General features: G+C 33.8%; 1 protein-coding gene and 1 long non-coding RNA gene across 2 annotated transcripts; both read left to right on the forward strand.

The window, feature by feature from the left end:
- The first annotated feature begins 1,898 nt into the window (after positions 1 to 1,898).
- LOC127858771 (4-hydroxyphenylpyruvate dioxygenase-like protein) lies at positions 1,899 to 5,323 on the forward strand. Its single transcript, XM_052396044.1, has 5 exons — positions 1,899 to 2,610; positions 2,875 to 3,032; positions 3,277 to 3,428; positions 4,298 to 4,428; positions 5,065 to 5,323. The coding sequence occupies exons 1-5, from the start codon at positions 1,982 to 1,984 to the stop codon at positions 5,228 to 5,230; spliced, it is 1,236 nt and encodes a 411-aa protein (XP_052252004.1). The 5' UTR covers positions 1,899 to 1,981; the 3' UTR covers positions 5,231 to 5,323.
- Positions 5,324 to 13,292: 7,969 nt separating this feature from the next.
- Positions 13,293 to 16,170, forward strand: LOC127858345 (uncharacterized). The gene is made up of 2 exons (XR_008038858.1): positions 13,293 to 13,679; positions 14,110 to 16,170. It is a non-coding gene; the product is annotated as an uncharacterized LOC127858345 (long non-coding RNA).
- Positions 16,171 to 23,846: the final 7,676 nt, after the last annotated feature.

Here is a 23,846-nt window from a genome sequence, read left to right on the forward strand (position 1 = left end):
ACAATAGAAACGCAAATATTCATATATATAGCGAGAAATTGAGTGCTTTTCGGTCTTCACATGAAGTGCTTTTCGGTCGGTATATTGCCGATATTTATCCAATTTTGGGGCTTAATACCTCATAATAAACCCAAGGTAGTATAAATATGCATGAAATATAACCATTTATAACTAATTTAATCCGTTTACACACAATAGAAACGCAAATATTCATATATATAGCGAGAAATTGAGTGCTTTTCGGTTTCCACATGAAGTGCTTTTCGGTCGGTAATTGCCGATATTTACCATTTTGGGCACAATGTAGTATAAACATACAATCATATAACCATTTATTACTAATTAAACTCGTTAACATACACTAAAAACGATATATTGCATATATATAGAGAGAAATTGAGTGCTTTTCGGTGCTTTTCGGTGCTTTTCGGTGCTTTTCGGTGCTTTTCGGTTATTGTATGGACCCCCCGACTGCATATACGTTTTTTTTGCGGTGGGCAGGCTTAATAATCCGGTTTCCCACCACAGCACAAGACCACGAAACAAATTTTGTTATCACGTGTACCAAAAAAGCTTGAAAAATTAGAAAATGCCACAGGGACCAGTCAAAAAAAAGTATATATAAGAAAAAGCAATTTATTCCTTTTTCTTATATATACTTTTTTTTGACTGGCCCCTGTGGAAAATGCATTAAGATATGTTTCAAACTTCGTCCCAACTTTTGCGAGTCTAAGCAGTTTATTAGGTATGAGTTCTGGGGCACACTATTTGTCATCAGATGCTGCAGTCTCGGGCGGAGTAATGACCACACAAACTTCTAATTAATTGCCTCTGCGTCAGTTCGAGTTCGTACACTTAAAGTATTGATAGCAATTCATAGTGTAAAATCAAGACTACTAAGTATGGTATTAACAGTTTCCGACATGCGGCTCCAGCTCTATGGAATGCCTTACCAGAAAGCTACAGAACAGCTAGTAACTTTAACCAATTCAAAAGCTTTATGATGCACTGGAATGGGAAAGAATGTAAATGTTCTGCCTTTTAAGTGACTAAGGAACAATTTTTTCTGGAGCTGCATTCCACACTGTGATTAGTTGCTTTTGCTGTCTTTGCTTTGCTTATGTATTATTAAGTATTTTATTTTGATTGCATGTGCTTCCTTTTAGTTTGCTTAAATTAGTTTGCATCTATGCATCTAGTTGTTTCTTGCTTCTATTTTGTTGCTTGCTTATAGATTGTTTCATTCTTTTATTCTGTTTTTGTTGTGAGAAAGCTGCTGATTAGTTCATCTCAAATCTGATTCGAGGTGATATTCGTCTTTAGCACTTTTTTATCTGTCGCACTTTTGTGTTTCTTTTTTAATTCAGTTTCTTATGATGCCGTCTTATTGCGGTTATTAGACCTACTTGCAGGTCTAGATCAGCAGCTAGCTTCCTACACAGTTTTTAATTTGCCTCCTTTTTTATTCTATTTTTTTTATGCTTTAAAATTATATTATGTCATTCACTTACTCTGCTGCTTGTCCAGCTTTTTTGTTCTTTATTGTTTTGATAAGACAGTTAGCTCCTATATGCATGCCACAGTCTTTCTCCGCCCCGACATGTGCAATACCAGCAGGAAAGTCAAATGTTGTCAAATTTAGTTCAATGTTGCATGTAATTATCCTCCTAATCTGTGTTTCACCCTTAAACATGTATATGACTTATCTTTTTAGCTATTTTACTCCTGTTTGACTGTTTACATTTGTTGTTTAGTCGGTTCATTGAAAGCTTTGCAGCTTATGTTACTTGTAATATGTCTTGCCCACTCAAAATAAAATTAATTTGATTTGATTTGAAAGGTGCAATCTAGCCTCATTCTACTTTATGAACTGGCACGTTTTGATGACGTAATACACAAACTTTGCAACACTTACAGTGTAGTGTAACCGATTGACATTCGCCGGCAATTACAACATGTCATTGTTGAAATAATAATAACAATGAATGACTGTTGTGTCCATCATGTTGAATTTGGCGTGAAAAATGGCGAGGAATTTGTAAGAAGGCTCCGGAATGAGTACAACCTGTCACTGATCTGCACGCGATCTACAAAACAGATCCAACAGTGGGTCTTGCAGTCCGGCACTGCATGTTTGTTGATTACGCAACACAAGAATAAAGGAGATGCCAATTTTAACAACGACCCTTATCATGTTCCATGGATACATGACAAAAGTACGCCAGAGGTACAGACTATATCAGAAAGCGATTCAGTCTTTAATGTGGCATTAAAAGTAAAGGATATTACTACAATTTTAGATAGAGTCTCAAGGTCAAAATATGATGTTTTAAAACCACTGCATACAGTGAGTGACAGCCATGGAACAGTGAAGATTGCTGTAGTACGAAGTTGTATAGGCAATGTTGTCCATACTTTAATAGATGATTCCGATTACAGTGGGTTGTTCTTGCCTGAGTTTGTCCCAGCATCTGATGAAGCGATGTTAGCACATGAAAAGCTGACTACTCATATTGATCATGTCACTTTTGCTTGTGAATGTGGAGACTCAGCCAAAGTACTTGATTGGTACTCCAACATCTTTGGGATGTGTCGTTTTCTCATAAATAGGTAATAACAACAGACTTTTACATTTATTGCAGTGTACCCTTTTTTTATAGAAAATGTCGGACAATATTAATTTGATTAATATGCGGTTATATTTTTAAAATATGCATTTAAAACCAGCGATAGTTTGAAACAGATTTATTAAAATATATACTTTTTTCTTAAATTGACATTGTTTTCAGTATATTTTATATTTTAGATAATGTTGATTTTGTATGGTCAAATATAAAAAAATGCTGTTATGATAATAATATTCATTTATTGTAGAGATGAAGATGAAGATAGTGGATTTGTGATAGACACAGAAGACATTGGTCTACGACTGAAGGCATTTGAATACTGGAAGTGTGCTGAGACTGGTATCACCTCTGGAGCTCACCCTAACAGCATCAAGTTTGTGATTGCAGAAGCTCTGCCCAATCAAGGTTAGTTCACAGGATTCTTAACTGTGAACATATTAGGTACTGTCCCTATATTTCATAATAGAATAGGCAGTAATAACTATTTTGGTTTTCATGTTTGGTTTTACTTAAATCTTTTGTTTGAATATCAAATGTCAATTATGTTTTAGTTTTATGTAACTGTATCTTGTTATCTATTAACATTGAGTATGTATTATGATTAAGTTAAATTGCTTTGCATTTTAACCTCAAATGTGTCTGATTTCAGGACCAAACCAGGTTGATACATTTCTCCGTGACCACCAGGGTCCAGGCATTCAGCACATTGGTCTCCACACAGAAGACATCATACACACGGTGGCAAAACTGAAAGACAATGGGGTCCAGTTTGCAGAGCCCCCATACACATATTACACTGAGGTATAAACATGAAGGTATTTCAATCCTGTCCAGTAAAAGTTGGCAATTGGGTACAACATTTAAATGGGTACATATTCGTCTAACAAAATAAGTTGGATCTTCTGTATTTAGGAAATTCATTATCAAATTGACAAATTAAGAAACAGAGAGGCAAATTGAGGTTTAAAATAGTGAACTGTTTTTAATAAAGTACATGAGAAAATTTTGTTAATATACAAGTATAATAATAATTATTTAGTAAACTTTCTGGAAAAAAGAAGTAAAATAGTTTTATTTGAAAACTGAATGCCACTTCTTATGCCTATAACAACAATCTTTGAATATTATGCAAGTTGTAATTTGTACTGGCATTTTTAGGTTAAATTGAAGAGTTAAGCATTAAATTCTAAATGAACCATGTTCTCCACAAATTATCACTTACATCAGGCTTATCTGGAACGACTCTTTTTGTTTTAATGACATTTTTGTTTTAAAGGGATTGTCATCCCTGATAAGCCTGTGCGGACTGCTAATCTGGGATGACACTCTACGCAAAGCATTAATCTGATTTTCTCAGAATGTGGCTCTATTAAGCAGAGGTTTCAAAGATCAGGATTATTCCTGAAATCAGGATTTTGGCCCTTAAGGACCAATTTTGATATTGATATAAATCAGTTTTTTTTGTGGAATTTTAAGATTATTGCCACAAAATGTCATCTTAAACACAAATTATTTTACTTTGACATATTGTTTACGAAGTTATTAACAATGGTTAACAAAATTACATGAATTATTAACCCTTTTTTGCTCTGGCCCCCAAACGATAGGCTTTTTTTCAGGATTTTAGATTTTGGGCAATTGACACCCCTGATTAAGTTCAATTCTTTCAGGTTGGAAAACTAGCAGAAATCGGTGATATAGGTCAGGACCTTGACATTCTTCGACAGAATGGAATTCTGGTTGATGCAGAGGCAGACACAGGGGAGATAATTGATGGTGTGCAGCAAGATGTGGGCCAGAGGTATGGACGGTTGGGAATCCTTCCGGAAAAATTTGAAATTGACTTGGTGTTTATTGGTATTATTTAACGCATTATTAAAATTTTAGTGGCCAAAATTGTATCAATGACTATTTCTGTTTTTTGATTTGATGTCTGTTATTATATTTTATTTTTGGTTTTAATGATAGATTGAGAGTTAATTATCAGAACTGCTGATTTTAGATTATCTCTGTTTTTTATAGTTTCTTTTTTTACTTACATTGAAAGAATTCCATAACAAGTAATTCAATTAAATACTATTGATTGTGTCAATGAATGGGCTACATAGAGACAATATTTAAAACTGTTGAGTTGAATAGTGTGGTTCAATGATTCACATAATTGTTTTTCATCATTAAAGACAGTAAGTTTCATGCATATATTTGTCATTTATTTTCCTACAAATTATAATCATACATGTCTTGCAGATTAACATTTGTATCATTAATTTTCTCTGCAGATTCTTTTCATACATTTTCTTGCAGATCTTATCACTAATTTTCTGACAAATATCTTATGTATTTAACTTATCATTAATTTGCAGATATCTAATGTATTTTACTTATAATTAGTTTGCAGATATCTATTGTATGTAACTTATTATTCATTTTATTGCAGATATCTCATGCAGAAGTTTACCAAGCCGCTGTTTGGCAAGAACACGTTCTTCCTGGAGATCATTCAGCGTATCGGGGCGCGTGGATTCGGCTCAGGAAACATTACTGCCTTGTGGAGATCCGTACAAGCCTACATGAACAACCAAGAGAAAGGGGCGACACCATGAATGCTTATCTTAATGTTTGAATGTAATTCAAGAGGCATTATTTTTGTTATTGCTGTATTTCTGTTTCTGACTTGAATATAATTTTTAATAGTTTTTATGCCCCCGGTAGGGTGGCCTATAGCAGTTGAACTGTCCGCCAGTCAGTATGTCAGTCTGTCCGTCCGTCCGAAAAAAAACACTTTAACATTGGCCAAAACTTTTGCAATATTGAAGATAGCAACTTGATATTTGGCATGTATGTGTATCTCATGAAGCTGCACATGTTTAGTGGTGTATGTTCAAGGTCAAGGTCATCCTTCAAGGTCAAAGGTCAAACAATTTTTTTTTCAAAGTGGCGCAGGAGGGGGCATTGTGTTTCTGACAAACACATCTCTTGTTTTAAAAAAGATTTCTCCACTTACTAGACTTAATAATATTTATTTGCATTTATTTCTTATGTGCACAGCTTTGTGCTTCCTAATTAACTATTGTGTGAACATTTTATTATCTGACTTTAACTTATGTACTTATGATGTGCTCCACAAGCATGCATTTGTTGAAAATGATGATCGCATAAACGGGTGTTTTATCAGATTTTCGTCAGTTTCATTGAACCCTGTCTTGGTATACACTTGGTAGAGATTATTATGAGACTGTGCTTTTCCGACTGGTTTGAACTGCACTCTTGATTAGGAGATATAGTAAACTCTCGCGCAATTAACTAGTACCATACACCCCCCCCCCCCCTAACAAAAAAGCAGTAGTGGAATATTCCATTTCTGAAGTATTTCCTTCTGATAAAAACTTTGTTTATTACATTTGATCAACAAACGGTTCCATTTTGCAATCCGTTCATTTAGACAAAAGATTATCTTTGCATTATTACACTAACATTTTTTAAACAGTGTTTCAAAAAGTGGCCTGATGTTTTGAAAATGTACGATTGTTAACAAACATGATGTAAGTAATCAGTGCACCTTAGTTCAACTCCGTAATACGATACCTTTACTAATTTTGTGTTTATTTCATAGAAAGATGTGAATCGTAATAGATTGGACAACATCTTCAGGAAAAGTAATAAATGCAACATTTATAAATTATACGCCATAACAGGCGACCAAAATTCCAGCGAGATAAACATGCACAGTAAGTTCATATTTAGTCTACATATTTATTGAACACTATTCCCTAAAATAAAAATATGCATTTCTATCGGGCGTTAAGTTTCAATTAAGTTTCCGCTGCAATTTACTGACAAATATTCGCGCTGGATAATAATCAATACATAATATTGGTTAAAAACAGTGTCATATCACATTCCATGGTAGCAGCATTTTACGACGCAGACTAAATACTTTGCACAGTACCCAAAGTTTTGAATGATAGACGGACAAAAAGGGAACTGCAGCTGGGGAGATGAATTTAGGTATCCCATTGTTTGATTAATTGCTGTACAGCATTGTCAATTTTAGAAATATAAAAGGATCATTGATGGAAGTTTATATTTGGAAAAAACTGACCTGCTGGGGTTCGAACCAACGCATTGACAATATAATAGTGGTCTATGGATCCAGAGTCTGACGCGTTACCGATTGCGTCACAGGGACATTTTGATTATCATGAGGAGTACAAATATTTAAGTTTCTAGCCATTTTTTTTATTTTCTCGCGTAAAATTTAGTTTTAGCAATGCATTATCATTTTCTGTCAGTTCTATCATCAACTACATTGACTATTTAAAAGAAAGGACTTGAACTTCTTTATATAAAAAAAGTTCAATACGCGGGATATCATAATTTGAACATTCTAATGTAAACAAAGATTCTTACCATCTAAAACGGTCCCGGATTAAACTTGACGCCGGCCATAAAGAGGAGAATACCAATAAATCCGAAAACTCCAACCACCTGAAGTGTGTCTTGGTCCAAAATAGACCCACACCTGGTCATAAAACACCCGATTCTAGCTCCGTACGTTCCGATGTCCACCATGATTATAGCATCGAAGTGTACAGTGCGACGCTTTGTTTAATATACTGATTTTCAAAATCAATTTGCTTAGCCATTTTAGCATCAATAGAAGTTATTAAATTGAAATAATTATCTGCCTCAACATGAACCAACTGTACTCAGTGATAATATTTGTTTGTGAATATCATAGTGCCTAAAATTCATAAAATTGCCTCAAGTTGTTATATAGATTTTATTCTTTGACCTTAATTTTACTTTTTTTCATTGTAATCTCAACATTGCTCTGCAAATTTTAGCCGAGGCAACTGCCTCGGTGTGCCTCAGCTTGGCTACGACGCTGCCTGGTACTTCAATATTCAATGTATAACATATATGAAGTTGATGTTATTAGTGCTGTTGCTGCTGTTGATTATATTTTAGCAACAACGAAATGACAATCGACCACGGGTGAAGAAAATCGTGCATTGAGTCTGTGTTTTAGCATGCAAATGCAAACACATTAGTTTGTACAGACACGCGGACGACGCACAATTAAGACAGAGTCGTTAATTCAAAGAAAGGTTAGTTGGTTCATGTGTTGGAACTGAAACTTGGAATCATGCCACAATTTCAAATTTGATAAGGGTTCTATGATTTGGACATTTTGTAATCATCTTCATTTAGAATGAATTACTTTAATGTATGAAGTATATAATACCAAATTTTCGTCTTTTTTTCAAATATGTATAGACTAATTTAAATGGTGAAATTGAACATAATTGATTTGAACCTCTAAAGGAGTATGTGCTTAGAAAGTATACTTTATTCTATGATATGTTTTAAAGAGTAATGATCTCTGATAGACTAATGCTGTTTATATCTTTACTCTTTATGATGCAAGTATAAGTAAGTGTATTTTCAATTAAAATGTACCGGTACCCTACCCACTTCTACAATAACATACCTGAAACGTTGTACATACCTGAATTCAGTCAAAAATATTAAAGTTAAAACTTTAATTTTGGCATTATGTATATTGTAATGATAATTTCCACTTTAAAATGGTGTGAAATTTATTATATAATAATATAAGAAAAGGTCATTTAAAGGCACAATGTAGACATGATGGACGCCATTTTGGACGCAAAATTGGATGTTCAAGTTGATAAATCAAACAATAAGTGCAAACATGTTATTGTTGTGACATTACGTGAATGTAGGCAACACGTTCCACAATAAAATACTGTAAATTGTTAAAATAATTTAGAAAAAAGCCTCTTTTATGTAAATAGACGCCATTTTGGACGCAAAATTGGATTTTCAAGTTGATAAAACAAACAATTAGTGCAAACATGTTATTGTTGTGACGTTACGTGAATGTAGGCAACAATTTCTACAATAAAATACTGTAAATTGTTTAAATAATTTAGAAAAAAAGCGTCTTTTAGGTAAATGGATGCCATTTTGGACGCTATATTGGTTATTTTAATATGAAAACAAGTGATTTGTAAAAGTTTCCAAATAAATATCCTTATTTCAAAAGATTTAGGCACAAAGAGAGTTATACTTTTAAAGAAATGATCTTATAAGTGCTTATAGTATCAAAATAGACGCTATCTTGGGCGCCATCTTTCGAATCTGAGGTTTCCCGGATGGGAATTTTCGGGAACTTTGTGATTTCATAACCTACAAGCTATAACCTTTCAGAAAATATAAGTTTCAAATCTGTTCCAATTTTGTCCGGGTATACCCTTCCACAGCCTCTACTATACGAGCATTTTTTCGAAACCTAACAGCATTTTTCAAAACCTAAACGCGGACCCTAAGATCAAGGTCAAGGTCTATGGGGTCAAAATTTGTGTGCGTATGGAAAGGACTTGTCCATATACACATGCATACCAAATATGAATGTTAAATCCGAAGCGACATACATGAAGAAGTTATGAGCATTTTTCGAAACCTAAACGCAAAGTGTGACGGACAGGCAGACTGACGGACGGACAGTGTGATAACTATATGCCCTCCTACAGGGGCATAAACATGTGTTTCACATTGTTTTGGTAATTTAATAATGTAGTTAAAAGAACAGAATCATCAATTATTATAGTTATTGATTATAAAGTGTTGCTGGCATATTGGTGTGTTCATCTAGCTATAAGAAGGTCCCTGTTTTATCCCGACTGGCACTGAGTAAAGGTTCTCAAAATCTTTAAACAATATGAATAAGTACAGATAGGGTCGGGAAAGCCTTGTTGATATGGGGGCTGAACACCTGAAATCAAAGCGACCCAGGTTAAAGGCAGAGGCCAAATAAACCAGAGGCCGCGTGAGCCTGCTATACTCTGAACAAGTTTTGTTTCTACTCAGGAAACTGGCTAAAGTGTTGTACTTAGCTTTATACTTTGAGTGTCAGTGCAATCTATTTAAATTAATTGGTTAAAATCAATAATAATTTGTAAAAAATAAACATTCTGCACAAATTCAATTATTTACTTTACCTGTGTGCAGGAATCATTTTAGTCTTGATAGTTAGTGAACTATGTCAAAAGCACCATAACTATGAAACACTTGTATTTTGAATATTACAATGTTCCACAGAAATGATGCTGATGATAATTCTACACAATGATGAATTATAAGACATATTTCTTAATTCCATTTCCCCCAACAATTCCACTACCAGTTTAAATGCTTCGTACACAGTTGAAAATAACACTATTCCACTCAACATTCGTGACATATGTACTCAAAGTTTCAACTTTTCGCAATTAAAATTGTCTTCTACTCTTATTATTGTACTTTTGAAAGTAGTTCGAAAGATGGCGACCATTAAATAATGATAATAAATAATATGAAATAAATCGCCTGCTGATCCAGAGTGATACAGTATACACGTTTTTACAATGACATTTTATCTGAAAGGGGAGCGAACCGCTGCGAGTTGTTAATTTCACAATGTAGGAGTATAAGTCCTTTTCTAACATTTGGGTTACGTGACAGATGTTCACAGGTTTAGACTTAGAACATCAAGGATTAGTCTTTATTTATTTTTTATACGTGATCTCGTAATTTTCTGTGAGTATTAAATTTATCTTTGTTATACGAACGGTTTGTTTGGTGTGTATGTATAGTAGTTTAATTTCATATGTAATTTTATTGTTTGCAAGCACAGGCAGCAGTACCATAAATTTTCCCCCCGCCCCCCCTCCAGGACCCTACCCCCCCCCCCCCTCTCCCGAGCTTAACCCAGGGGTTCCAGATTGTTAGATGTACACCTATTGTGTATGGTTTTACTTTTCAACAACGATATCGACAAAAATACACAGTTTGAAAAAATAACCCTCGTATAAGTATTATATATACACAAGGTATGAAACGCACTATATGCCTATTGCAGAAAGATTGTGGAAGACTGGACGTGACCTTTTTCATCGAAAACACACATGTTCCCATGCAGTTGCCGACAAAATCCAACTGGATTCGTTAAAAGACAGTAAAAGCAACGTGATTACACAACTAACCGATCTCCTGCTCGGCTAATAACTTTAATATATTATTAAATTTGACTTTCTCGCTATATGTCACTCGGTGTTCCATCTACACATGTACACCATTTTAATTTTATAACGCGTCATCTGGTTGGTTGTTCTCATTGTGTTGGCCAATGATATGGCGTTTTAGAACCGAGTATTCGATCGACAAAATATGAATCGAATTTAATTGAATATTAAAGTTATTAGCCGAGCAGGTGTGTTTTCGATGAAAAAGGTCACGTCCAGTCTTCCACAATCTTTCAGGGGGGGGGGGGGGGGTAGGGTCCCGAGGGGGGGGGGGGTGGGCAAATTTATGATACTGCTGCCTGTGTTGTGTTTGCAAGCAATATATTTATACTCCCTGTAACCACTGAAACATAATACTTCATAATTTGCTGTGGCAGATTGCGATGTTACTGTTTTCTACGATGAACTTAAGGTAGGTATTGATAAAGCTAAGTGTATATCATACTGATGTAACTTTAATTAGAAACTAATATTGTAAATAGTTTATATACACTATTTTTTGTTCTAAATTTAGTTTCGGTTTCTTAAAATAGTTACACAACATTGTGGTAATTCCCAAGTTTTCTTTTATTTATAAACCATGTGTACGTTGCTTTTTAACTGAGTTAATTTTTGTTAATATGAATAATGGTTTTAACAAAATTACTTAGAGGTCTTAGAGTTGTATTTGTGATTAACCGAACACACTTTACAAACTAGTTGTCGCTCAAATCGTAAGTATTATATAGTAAATACATGCTTGAAACGCACACTTGTGATATTAGAATGGTACTATGTAGGTTTTGGGGTAGAATGGTACTGTGTAGGTTTTGGGGTAGAATGGTACTGTGTAGGTTTTGGGGTAGAATGGCACTGTGTAGAATTTGGGGTAAAATGGTGCTGTGTAGGTTTTGGGATAGAATGGTACTGTGTAGGTTTTAGGGTAGAATGGTACTGTGTAGGTTTTGGGGTAGAATGGTACTGTGTAGATTTTGGGGTAGAATGGTATTGTGTATGTTTTGGGGAAGAATGGTACTGTGTAGGTTTTGTGGGCTCTCCCTTTTAGAGAAAATGCTCTTCTGTAATCAGTAATTAATTTTGTACAAACGTTTTATATTGTACGTTAAAAATGCTGTTATTTGCATACACGATAAGCTATACGCAGCGATAGAGAAAACACCATTTAAACCGTTATAATTTCGTATGATATACGTTTGAGATTGTTTTACACATACCCATCAGCAGATTTTATGAATGATAACAATAGATTGATTTTCATCAAAAAAGAAAATAACACGCACAAACTAGTTGTATGTTATTCTGATTATTCATACCCCCATATTTTATGAATTGTGCATTATTTCGTACAATTATGTGCATGTTTTATTTAATCAACTCAAATGAAAGAATGTTATTTTGGATTTAAACATTTTTATCTGAAATTAATTTTGATAAATGCATATATAATGTATTTTTTTTCTAAATAAAAGAGAAAAGTGATTACATTTTAATGCGATTGCAGTTTGTGTCTTTGTTACTTTTTATTAGTTTTGAATTTGTTTTTTATTTTCGCATTTTGAAACCGTATTACGTCATTGACAATGACAAGTTGCTTTATATGGACTGTTGAAAAGAAGTGACGTATGCTTTAATCATGTCTATATTGAGTATTTCGATTTGAACGCTGTCTTTTATCGTGAATTGCAAGCTGATATTTGCAATTAAATTTCCTCTTTATACTGTTTCTAGAGTTTAATTATTCATATATTATTTAATTGCATCTAACATTCGTCTTGTTTTACAGTTATGAAGTAAGACTAGATTAAAGCATTCAACAATGACAGATTTTAAAGATATGCTGGCAAGTTCAGACTATAACTGGATGAAATGTTCAATCGCGCAATGTGATGTAAAGACCGTACTGGCATAATTTGTGGAAGAGGACATAAATGATATACAGAAGAAATTGATACATAATGGCCTGACATCAAAAGGTCTTCCATCCAACACAATTTGCAATCGCTGTCGTATGCAGAATCTTCTCCTATGCCGTACCAGTAAAATGTGCAAATTTAAAAACAAAGCCTGTACATTTCATAAAGATGCTAGTCTTCAACCTAGACGATCTCACAAACGGCTTGTGTGATGACATCCGTTTTGGAATAATTGACCATCATCGTTTTCGTGGGCTGTCCTGGAAAAATACCGACGCGTCTAAATGGTGTACTGATTCATGGGCAATCGCTAAATGCTACATGCCTCCAGACGGATATTTAAATGCAAAAAGTGCAGAGGAAACGGACTTAAATGGCGTAATAAATGTTATTATTAACTGCATTTACTGTCAAAAAAGATTTAGCGAAAACCTGAATAATCCAATAAATGTCTGTACCAAGGTATGTTTCGATTAAACCAATATTTTTTAGAACCTGTAATTACATATTGGGCTACAACTGTAATTGTCCCCTACCGGTGAAACCGGAGGGGACTAATGGTTTGCGCTCCGTGTGTATGTCTGTCAGTCTGTCAGTCCGTCATACTTTTCTGGATCCTGCGATAACTTAAAAAGTTCTTGATATTTTTTCATGAAATTTGAAACATGGACAGATGGCAATATGGAGATTATGCACGTCAATTGATTTTGTTTCTACGTCGAAAACTGTGGTTAATAAGGCAATAAATGAAAAAAAAAACATAAATAAAAAATTATATTTTTTTTACTGACAATGGTCGAGTTTCACCGGTAAGGGACCATATTGCTTGGTAATTTCTTGTTTAAATTGCAATACAATTTACAATTCCAATTGTTTTGCTAAATGTTTTATGTTTTTATTTTATTTTCTCACATCTTATGGGCACTCGCCAAACCTAAAGCTATCGGATGATGAACGGGACAACATTATTGACACCCTTGTTGATCTTCTTAATGAAGTTTTTCCGTAGTAACCAGCGTTCTGTGGAATGCAGAGAGAAACTGATTAAGGTATATATATTCAATTAATGTATATGCAACCAGATTTTATGCGATTATTAAACATGTAAACCTTTCTTTTGTAAATTTCACCAAAGAAGGGTTACATTCATACAATATTATTAACCGCCAAAACAGTACAAACGCAAAAATCTGAGTTCTAACACTCCGTAATATGTACGCGTTTTTACAGGAATTGAAGTTGTTTATGGCAATGTGGGATAAGGCATAACTGATTTATAACAGGCTTTGTGCTGATATATAAGGATGAAACCCCACATATTAATAAAGCATATCTATACGACTGGATTGCCTCACATTAATATTTTACCGTCATATATAATACCGGTATTGTACATTCGCTATTTAGCGTTTTCGTTTCGTATTTTATATTGATTGTTTTTATAATTGTATTTAATCACGATTCTGTCAATAATAACAGTTAAAAGCAAACGCTCTGAGTGTTTCTACGACGGATATAACAACAACATTGGAAGATTCTGTTCAAAGCGCAAACCAGGCCCTTGAAGTTTTAAAAATCCCCAACAGTCTCGATGCAGAAACAGAGACAACAGTGACAAACCTGCTCAATTTAACGGATAATCTGCAAAGTATATGCACATCTGTTAAAACGGAAATAGAGAAAAAAATTGACATGGGAAAACGCGACACTGAAACAGTCTATGTTGAATGTGGACCAGCTAGACCACGTTTAACCTTCAATTCAGGAGAAATAAACATACACTTTGTTTTATATATTTTGTGTTTTACGGCAGTATATGTATCTTTGTATAATTATATATTTTTGTATCGACCTGCTCGATCGATTCTACGTACACCATACATAATTCTACATGAAATAGAGCTTCGGCAAATTGAACATACTGCGTAAGCAGTAAAGACACTACAACACAAGTTGTTAGAACTCGAACGCAACGTCCAACAACGAAACTAATTGTGAACCAAAGATTTGCTAACAAAAGAACCGGTTTTCTTGAACGCATAATTAGTGAACATCTTTTTGAAAAGCGGTACAAACGCTTTTTTATCAAATGATGATTACCCATAAACGAACCGACAATTTAAACATTTTCCTTGTAAGCTGTGTTCTTTGAAAGAATATAATCCATACATTAATTTTTAAATACATGTATATGAATATTGTTTAAAAAAAATTGCCTAAATGATGATTATTGGCTTTTGCGACACAATAGAGTTTTAAGTTTATGTTAACGGTATTTCATTGGTGCTGAACCCGATTTCATGTTCAGCAGTTACTGTATATAAGGATTTTCATGTGGATCTTTTTGAAATTAATGGTGATTTTCTATGTTGTTGTTTTTTGCCGAATAATGTTATTAGTCCTTAACAAAAAATTTCGGAAAAACACATTGTTTTTAAGCCAATTAAGAAAAATAATGCGATAATCTTTTTGAATCCTATATGCTTGACACAATTCATATTCATTGAATAATGGAAGAACAGTATCAGCGCGGTTATCGCATAGACTCCTGAAGACATATAAGATAAATATAATATTGCGTAACAAAATATAAATTTAAGTTCGTTTTCTACTAACATTGGAATATTGAATTTCCTTCATGCACCCAATATTGCTTTCATTATTTGGTTTGTTTCAACCTATAAATAAATTTGCATTGATTGACCATGCCAATATGTTAATTTACTTATTGTTTTAGATGTGTTATTATTGCCTGTTTTGTATCGTTAGAGTTTCTTCATTTAGAAGTAAAGGTCAGTTCACTTGCCCCTTAGTAAATTTAAAATGACACATGTAATTGAAGAACATGAAAACCGTTTGGTATGTTAATTTTAATGTTTTATTAGCCTAGTAAAATTCATTTTGTTACTCCTAGGCAACACAAAGTTAATACTTTATTTAAATAATGCATATGCATTATATAACAAAACTTGATAACATGTTTTTGTAAACAGTGTATTTTGTTAAATGTAATAAACTACGAAAAAGAGTTCAAAAGAATTCGTCACACAGAAGAGGACGATTAAATGATACGACTTTCTGGAAACTTTCTCATTTTTGAAAATGATTGCAGGAACAGTGAATTAACTATTTGTAAATTATACTTCTTAAATGGGTGATAATAATGATACTGATGGTGATGATGATGATGATGATGATGATGATGATGATGATGATGATGATGATGATGATGATGATGATGATGATGATGGTGATGATGATGATGATAGTGATGATGATAGTGATGATAGTGATGATGATTGGGATGATGATGGTGGTGATGATGATCATGATGAGTAAGAAGATGATGATAAATGAATGACGATTAATTAATGAGGCGGATAACATTTAGCAAATTCCCAGTATCGAGTTATGCATGAGTCTGCCTTAAAATCGTAAATAGAGAACGAGGGTAACGATGTGTTATCTTTGATTGCCAAAAAAGAAATTGTAATGATATGTGAAGAGTATGTTATACTATATACATAAACATATAATATATATTTTTTGTCGTTGAGTTCTTATACTAAAGTACTTGAAGACACATGTTTTGATCTTATTAGCCAAAATGGCGGCCATCAATTAAGAGAACCCACTGCCATTGTGTACACACCGGTCTTACATTGTGAACACACCGGTCTTACTGACCTGTGTACTTACGCTATGTGTACACACCGGTATTTCTTTTCACAAAATACGTTAACAACCCTTGCTTAATGTTACTTCTTCTCAAGTGAGCTACATGTACTCTCTGGTTTAAATCGTGTTTCAAAAACAACGTGGTCTGATGTTTTGGAAATGTACGATAATTAACAAACACTAAATAAGTAATCAGTGCACCTTAGTTCAACCCTTTAATACGATATCTTTACCAATTTTTAGTTGATATTATGGAAAGATGTAAATCATAATAATTTGGACAACATCTTCAGAAGCATACATTATACGCCATAACAGGCCACCGAAATTCCAATAGAAATTATCATGCACGGTAAGGTCATATTTAGTCTACATTTTAATTGAACACTATTCCCTAAAATAAAAACACGCAATTCTATCGGGCATTTAATTCTACCGCTGAAATGTATTGATAACTATTTGCGCTGGATAATAACCTCAATAAATATTGGTCAAAAGTGATCTCGACCAATTATTTCAGAGCAATTCGATGCAGATAAAGTGTTTTCATTGCAAATAGTTTCAATGCGCTTGTTTAAAATCGTGGTAAATAATTTTGAGAAGCAACTTACTTAAGTAATCCCTCTATAATTATTAACATCATTAGCAGCACCTTTTTATGTAAAGGGATTATAACCCCTTCTGTCCATGTATCGTGAAAGAAGCCCGATACAAATATACTGTTTAAAACATCGCACAAATGTGCAGAAAAAATGTCACTACATTCAAGAAAATATTAATTCAACATACAATCACTACCCGATGACTTATTTCGCTTTAAATGTTTAATCGCAGTGCGAACTTCCTCAACATATATAGGTACGTAAAGTTATGGGAATACAGAATTTTCTAAATTAAAATCATTATTTAAACAAAAATCTTCTGCTTCGTTATTACAAAAAATCAGACAAATTGCTACTGAGGTTTTCAAAAAAAAAATGTAAATTCTTCTAACGATATTTTGTTGTTAACAGCCTTATTTTTTTATTTGAAAAATCGCGAAAAGTCTCTTGGTTTATGTTTTCTTAAATTTTCAATCTAAATCATTTTTGCCTATTAAAGCAGGCCTTTTCTTGCGGATTAAGTCCTTATAATACTTTTTACGTGTACATAAATGTTCTCTGTTTATATCTGTTTAACTAGAGTTAAAAATACCTAAAGCGTCATAGTACAATTTGTGTGCTTCATTGCACTCTTGTTCAAACCAATCTGCATTCTTCATACAGCTATTTACACGAAAACTAGGATCTGTTTTATGAACACATGTTTTAGAAAATAACGGGTCAGCAACACTGCGAATAGTTTCAGTAAATCTATTCAACACTTCATAAATATACGTTCTACTTGAATAATCAATATGCTGTACAATAGTATTAAAAACAGGTAGCAAACAAATAATACCTGAACGAAATTGCCCACGTAACGCATCATTCCACTTATATTTAACATCTGATACTCAGATGATGCGTTATCACATAACAATGAAAACTGTAACGGGGCGTGATCGCTAAATACGTTAAAATCGTGAACATTAAAATCGGATATGCTTGAGTAAACAACTCGCAGCGTTTCGCTCCCATTTCAGATAAAATGACATTGTAACAACGTGTATACTGTATTTGGCCGTCGCAGACTATGAAAGTATGTGCGCCGTCCGCGTGGCTTAACAACAACTGTGTTTGCATTTGCATGCTATAACACAGACTCAATGCACGATTTTCTTCACAGTGGTCGATTATCATTTCGTTGTTGCTACATTTTAATCAACGGCAGCAACAACACTAATAACATAAACTTAATAGATGGTATACTTTTAATAGTGTTTTAATCTCTCCTGCTGCACTTCTCTTTTCGTAAAAATCTTTGGGTACTGTCCAAAGAATTTATAAACAAGGGCTGTTTGTAAAACATGCATGCCCCTCATATGGGCTGTTAGTTGTAGTGGCAGCCATTGTGTGAATGCGATTTTTTGTCACTGTGACCTTGACCTTTGACCTAGTGACCTGAAAATCAATAGGGATCATCTGCCAGTCATGATCAAAGGGGGAGTGAGAGGGGGTAAAATGTGGGGTGTGGTTATTTATTAGATGTTTAAAAAAATTGTTTTTTTTTTGGGGGGGTGGGGGGGTAGGGGAGTGAGAGGGGGTATAATGTGGTGTGTGGTAATTTATTAGATGTTTAAAAAAAATTGGGGGGGGGGGTTGGGGGGGGGTAGGGGGGGGGTTGGGATGAGAGGGGGTTATAATGTGGGGTGTGGTAATTTATAAGATGTTTAAAAAAAAATTACGTGGGGGATGGGAGGTTGGGGGGTAGGGGGGAGTGAGAAGGGGGGTATAATGTGGGGTGGGGTAATTTATTGGATGTTTTTTTTGGGGGGGGGGAGTTGGGGGGGGGGGGGGTTGGGGGTGGTGGGGTGGGGGGTGAGAGGGGGGTATAATGTGGGGTGTGGTTATTTATAAGATATTTAAAAAAAAATTGGGGGGGTGGGTAGGGGGGTGGGGTGTGAGAGGGGGGTATAATGTGGGGTGTGGTAATTTATTAGATGTTTAAAAAAAATTTGGGGGGGGGTGGGGGTAGGGGGGGGTTGGGGGTGAGAGGGGGGTATAATGTGGGGTGTGGTAAGTTATTAGATGTTTAATTTTTTTTTCTTTTTTTTGGTGGAGGGTAGGGGTGGTGGGGGTGAGAGGGGGGTTTTAATGTGGGATGTGGTAATTTATAAGATGATGTTTAAAAAAAATTGGTGGGGGGATGAGGTTGAGGGGGGGGGAGGGGAAGGGATTCTGGTAGGGGCGTGGGATATTGTTTGGGTGGAATCCATTGTGGTATTCAGGTAAGTGTTGTTTTGTCAAAGTAATAATAAAATGTGATAATAAAAAATAACAAATGATCTCAAACTGACATGAACAAATATCCTCTATTTATTAAACATAAAATTTAAACCTATTGCATTTGTTTCCCCTGTATATTAGAACGATATAATAGTGTATTACCTCCCCTGTCCTGCTTATATTTATATTAATCAACAAAATTAAACATTAACACAATATTTAATATACAAAATATACAAAAAATCTCATATTCTGATATTTTTTTTACTGATCCACTTTATTTTACTCAAAGGATGATGTTTCATTGGACTGATTATTATAGATTTAGGATTACAGACCAGTTGCTTCAGTTATATTGTTCAGAGTTCGCCCTGTTGGCCGCGTATGCGTTCTTGAGTTATCATCCAAAAACATTTTACTATTTCGGGTCACCGTGACCTTGACCTTTGACCTAGTGGCCTCAAAATCAATAGGATTCATCTGCGAGTCATGATCAATGTACCTATGAAGTTTCATGATCCTAGGCCCAAGCGTTCTTGAGTTATCTTCGGGAAACCACATGGTAGACGGACCGACAGACCGACCGACATGAGCAAGGGGGCACAATAAAATGCGTCACAAAAAGCTGCTTCCAAGGAATGTGATATTGCCATTAACAGCGCGGTTTTCTATCTAGAAAATATGCATGGTATTTAATTCTTTAACTGCATCTAAATGTTCGGAAATCTACCGTGATTTGCGTTGACCACATCCACGGCTGTGATCGTTTTCAGGGCGTTATTGACTTAGATCACTGTTGAACAATATTTATTGAGGTTATTATCCAGCGCAAATAGCTATCAATAAATTGCAGCGGTAGAATATATTTAATGTCCAGTAAAAGTGCTTTTTTTAATTATAGGGAATAGCGTTTAATAAATACGAACTTACCGTGCATGTAAATTTCTATTGGAATTTCGATGGCCTGCTATGGCTTATAATTTTTTTTTTCATTTATCAACTTCTCTTAAGATGTTGTCCAAACTGATTGACATCTTTTTCATGAAATCAACTCATAATTGGTAAAGGTATGGCATTAAGGAGTTGAACCTGAGTGCACTGACTACTTATATCATGTTTGTTAATTATCGTACATTTCCAAAACATCAGACCAAGTTGTTTTGGAAACACGGTTTAAGCAAGAGGGCCATGGTGGCATTGGGGTCGCTTACCTGAGAAGAAGTTACATAAATCAAAGGTTGTTAACGTTGTTTTATGAAAAGAAATGGTGTGTTATTTTGGAATATATTGATGGGTTAATAAATAAATTGGCACAAATGAAATAATACATAATACAAGTTGTCAAGTTTAACGATTGTCACCTTCCTCAAAGGCAAAGGCGCAACTACGAGTTTTAAGATCAACTGTAGAATTAAACAACTAGTTCAGACATAAATGTGACCTAAACATAAAGCAGTGTATGTGTTTGCGATTGCAACTGCCATCAAATGCACGTGCCACTCCTATCCACGATCAAATCGAATCTGAACAATAAAAATTAAAAATAAATACTGATAAACCCGTTTACCTATAACCATGGCATAGATAACGTCATCCAGCAATCTTAAGAGACAAATAGGTAAAAGTCATTAATCTCAATATAAAGAAGTGAAACTCCAGCTGCTGGAGCAGTATTGAATTTTCATAAAAACAATTAGTTGGTCCTTTATTTAAGGCAAGTGACCGATTGCCCAAACAGTACCAAACAGCACAATACAAACCAACATAAACACAAAATATCAATAAAGCTGGGGTCACAGCCTTGGAACGGTCAATGCAAAGCATTGGGGGTTTAAACCTGGTTATAGAGCGCTCAACCTCACACTTGGCCCAGCAATATTCATAATACATTTAAGTGTAAATAAAACTTAACGTCATAGCATTGTAACTCAAATTAAACAATAATAAAAGGGAATTAAAACGCATTCAATTTAATTACTATTTAATTACTCAATTGCATTGAAGATACAAGAGTAACAGAATTACAACTTTTTGACGAACGATCAAATAAAATTATTAACAATTGTCAACTACATTCCTTCTTTATAGAAAAGATTTGAGAATATAGAATCATATAGTTAATATCTCAGATAATCATCGCGCAAATACAGGAAGAAGCAGCAATAATGGGTGTAAAAATTCCATATAACATAGCTTGGTTGTTTATGTGACTGCTAAACAAATTAAAAATAATTAAATCAAACAAGAAACGCCTATCAGAGAGAAAATATAAATAAAATGGAACGTTATAGACCCAATGACCTATGCATGTAGATTACAACTGAGAAAGTCGGTCGTATGACGTCACAAAAATCCATAATGACGTGAACAAATTCCAAGGGCAGTACTAAATAAAAATATTAATGGGGCTGTGCTACTAATAAAACAAGTTTAGGTGATTTAATATTAAGAAGCAAATGAATAAAAATGGTAATTCCATTAAAGCGACATTATTGGAATCAAACAGTATATAGGTGTTTTGACAACTGAAGATAGAAATGATATGATGTACGATTTGAGTCCAAATGTAGTTTACATGCAGATTTGTTCATACGACACAATGACACAATTTTATTCAACAGTGAAAAATGCCTATAATGTAGTATTCATGCAGATTTGTTCATACGACACAATGACACAATTTTAATCAACAGTGAAAAATGCCTATAATATCACTAATGATTCCAAATTTTAAGGGAAGAAAGATATAGTGAATCGAAAACCATCAAACACGTGTTTTTAAGTACATAAGCATCGTATCCTTTTGATAAAAACAAGTTAATTAAATTGAAAAGTATAATATGAACATTTGGTTTAACATATTTTAATTTGCGGACACGCTTCAAAACATCTCCGTAAAATGATGGATGGGAGATTCCATTATTTAAATGCCATTTTAAAGAAACATTATATTTTGAAATTAAATCACCATACTTAGAGTAAAATCTTGCAAATTTATTTCTTAGGTTATGATACAAAAAGCCTTGTTTTAGCAATTTTTTAGTTAATATTAGATTACGATCATTAAAATCTTTAATACACGAACATGCTCTGGCATAACGTACCAACTGCGAAATGTAAATACCATAGGAAGGTCCTTTAGGGATGTTGCCATCTAGAAACGGAAAATTTACAATTTCAAAGTTTAAATCGTCCCGTTTGTCGTATAAACTAGTTTTGATCAAATTATTATTAATTGTTAAATGTAAGTCTAAATACGCAGCGTCTGTATTGGATATACACGATCTATTTAAGACTAGTTCTTTTGGGTTGATTTTGTGAATATATTGTTCAAATAATGGATTATCTAAATTAAGTATGTCATCAATGTACCTACTAGTAAGGTTAAAACAATTAATCAAATCTACTTGCTTAGTTTTAGATAATTCTAACATAAATTCGCTTTCATAACAATATAAAAAAAGGTCAGCTATAAGTTGCGCACAATTAGTACCCATAGGAACGCCAATAATTTGTTTAAATATTTTACCATTAAATTCAACAAACAAGTTATCCAAAAGAAAAGTAAGTGCTGCACAAAAGTCAAGACCAGTCCAAATGATGTAATTATCTAATATCTGATTAGTAAAAAAAAGCTGTTTTAGTGTTTAAAGCTAGATACAAACATTTCTCTCTAGCAAAAGTTTTTTCAATCAAAGAAACAAGTTTGGATTTTATTAAAGCGTGAGGAAGCGTTGTATATAGTGTCGAAAAATCATAAGTACTTACCTGTGACACCTTATATTTTTTATTTTCAATTTTATCAATAACTTCTAAGGTGTTTTTTATTGACCAAAATAGGTTAATATTACTATTTTCATAAACTTTATTACAAAATTTAGCTATATGATATCTAATAGCACTCAATGCAGATGTAAGATACACTGATAATTGTTTGGTGGTACAAGACACTGAATTAGCGATAAAACGACTTTTATATGGCGTCTTATGTAATTTGGGTATCCAGTAAAGTGATGGCAATTTCTTGTCAGTAATATTGCCTATTACATTTAACTTTATGCATTGGGCAATATGGTCGGTAATAATTTCATTAGGTTGCTTATTGTACTCACAATATGATGTAGTTTGTGAAAGTTCTTGTGAAATAGTTTGAACATAAAACACTCGTCATATTATGATAACATTATTAGCAGCCTTATCAGCAGGAACTAAGACGAATTTAGATTTTAAGTCTTCAAGCAATTTACAGAGATTTTGTTTATTAAATTTAGGTGAATGTGGTAGGGCCAAAGGATGTGTATCATAAAAACATATTTTATTCATGGCCATACTAAATATTTTTGTTTTCCAATCATTGAGTGCAGTAATTTCAGCATTTTCCTTCCTGCACCATTTAGTGCAATAATCATGTAAGGATGTTACGATATTCTTAATGCAGTCATCAAAATCAACAGGAATAGGCAGTCTGTACTTAGGGCCTCTGCGTAGCAAATTTCTAAGGTTTTTATTTTGAATGAAATTAAGGTCCCCTGTAATAACATGTCCAACTGGACCATATATATATTTAGAACTAGTACAGTCACATAATGTAGGACAATTTCTTATTACATTTATATCTGTGGATATAGAATTATAATTAAAAACGATACTTCTTACAGGTTTACTATATTT

This window comes from Dreissena polymorpha, chromosome 14 (assembly GCF_020536995.1).
Source record: "Dreissena polymorpha isolate Duluth1 chromosome 14, UMN_Dpol_1.0, whole genome shotgun sequence".
Lineage (NCBI taxonomy): Eukaryota > Metazoa > Mollusca > Bivalvia > Myida > Dreissenidae > Dreissena > Dreissena polymorpha.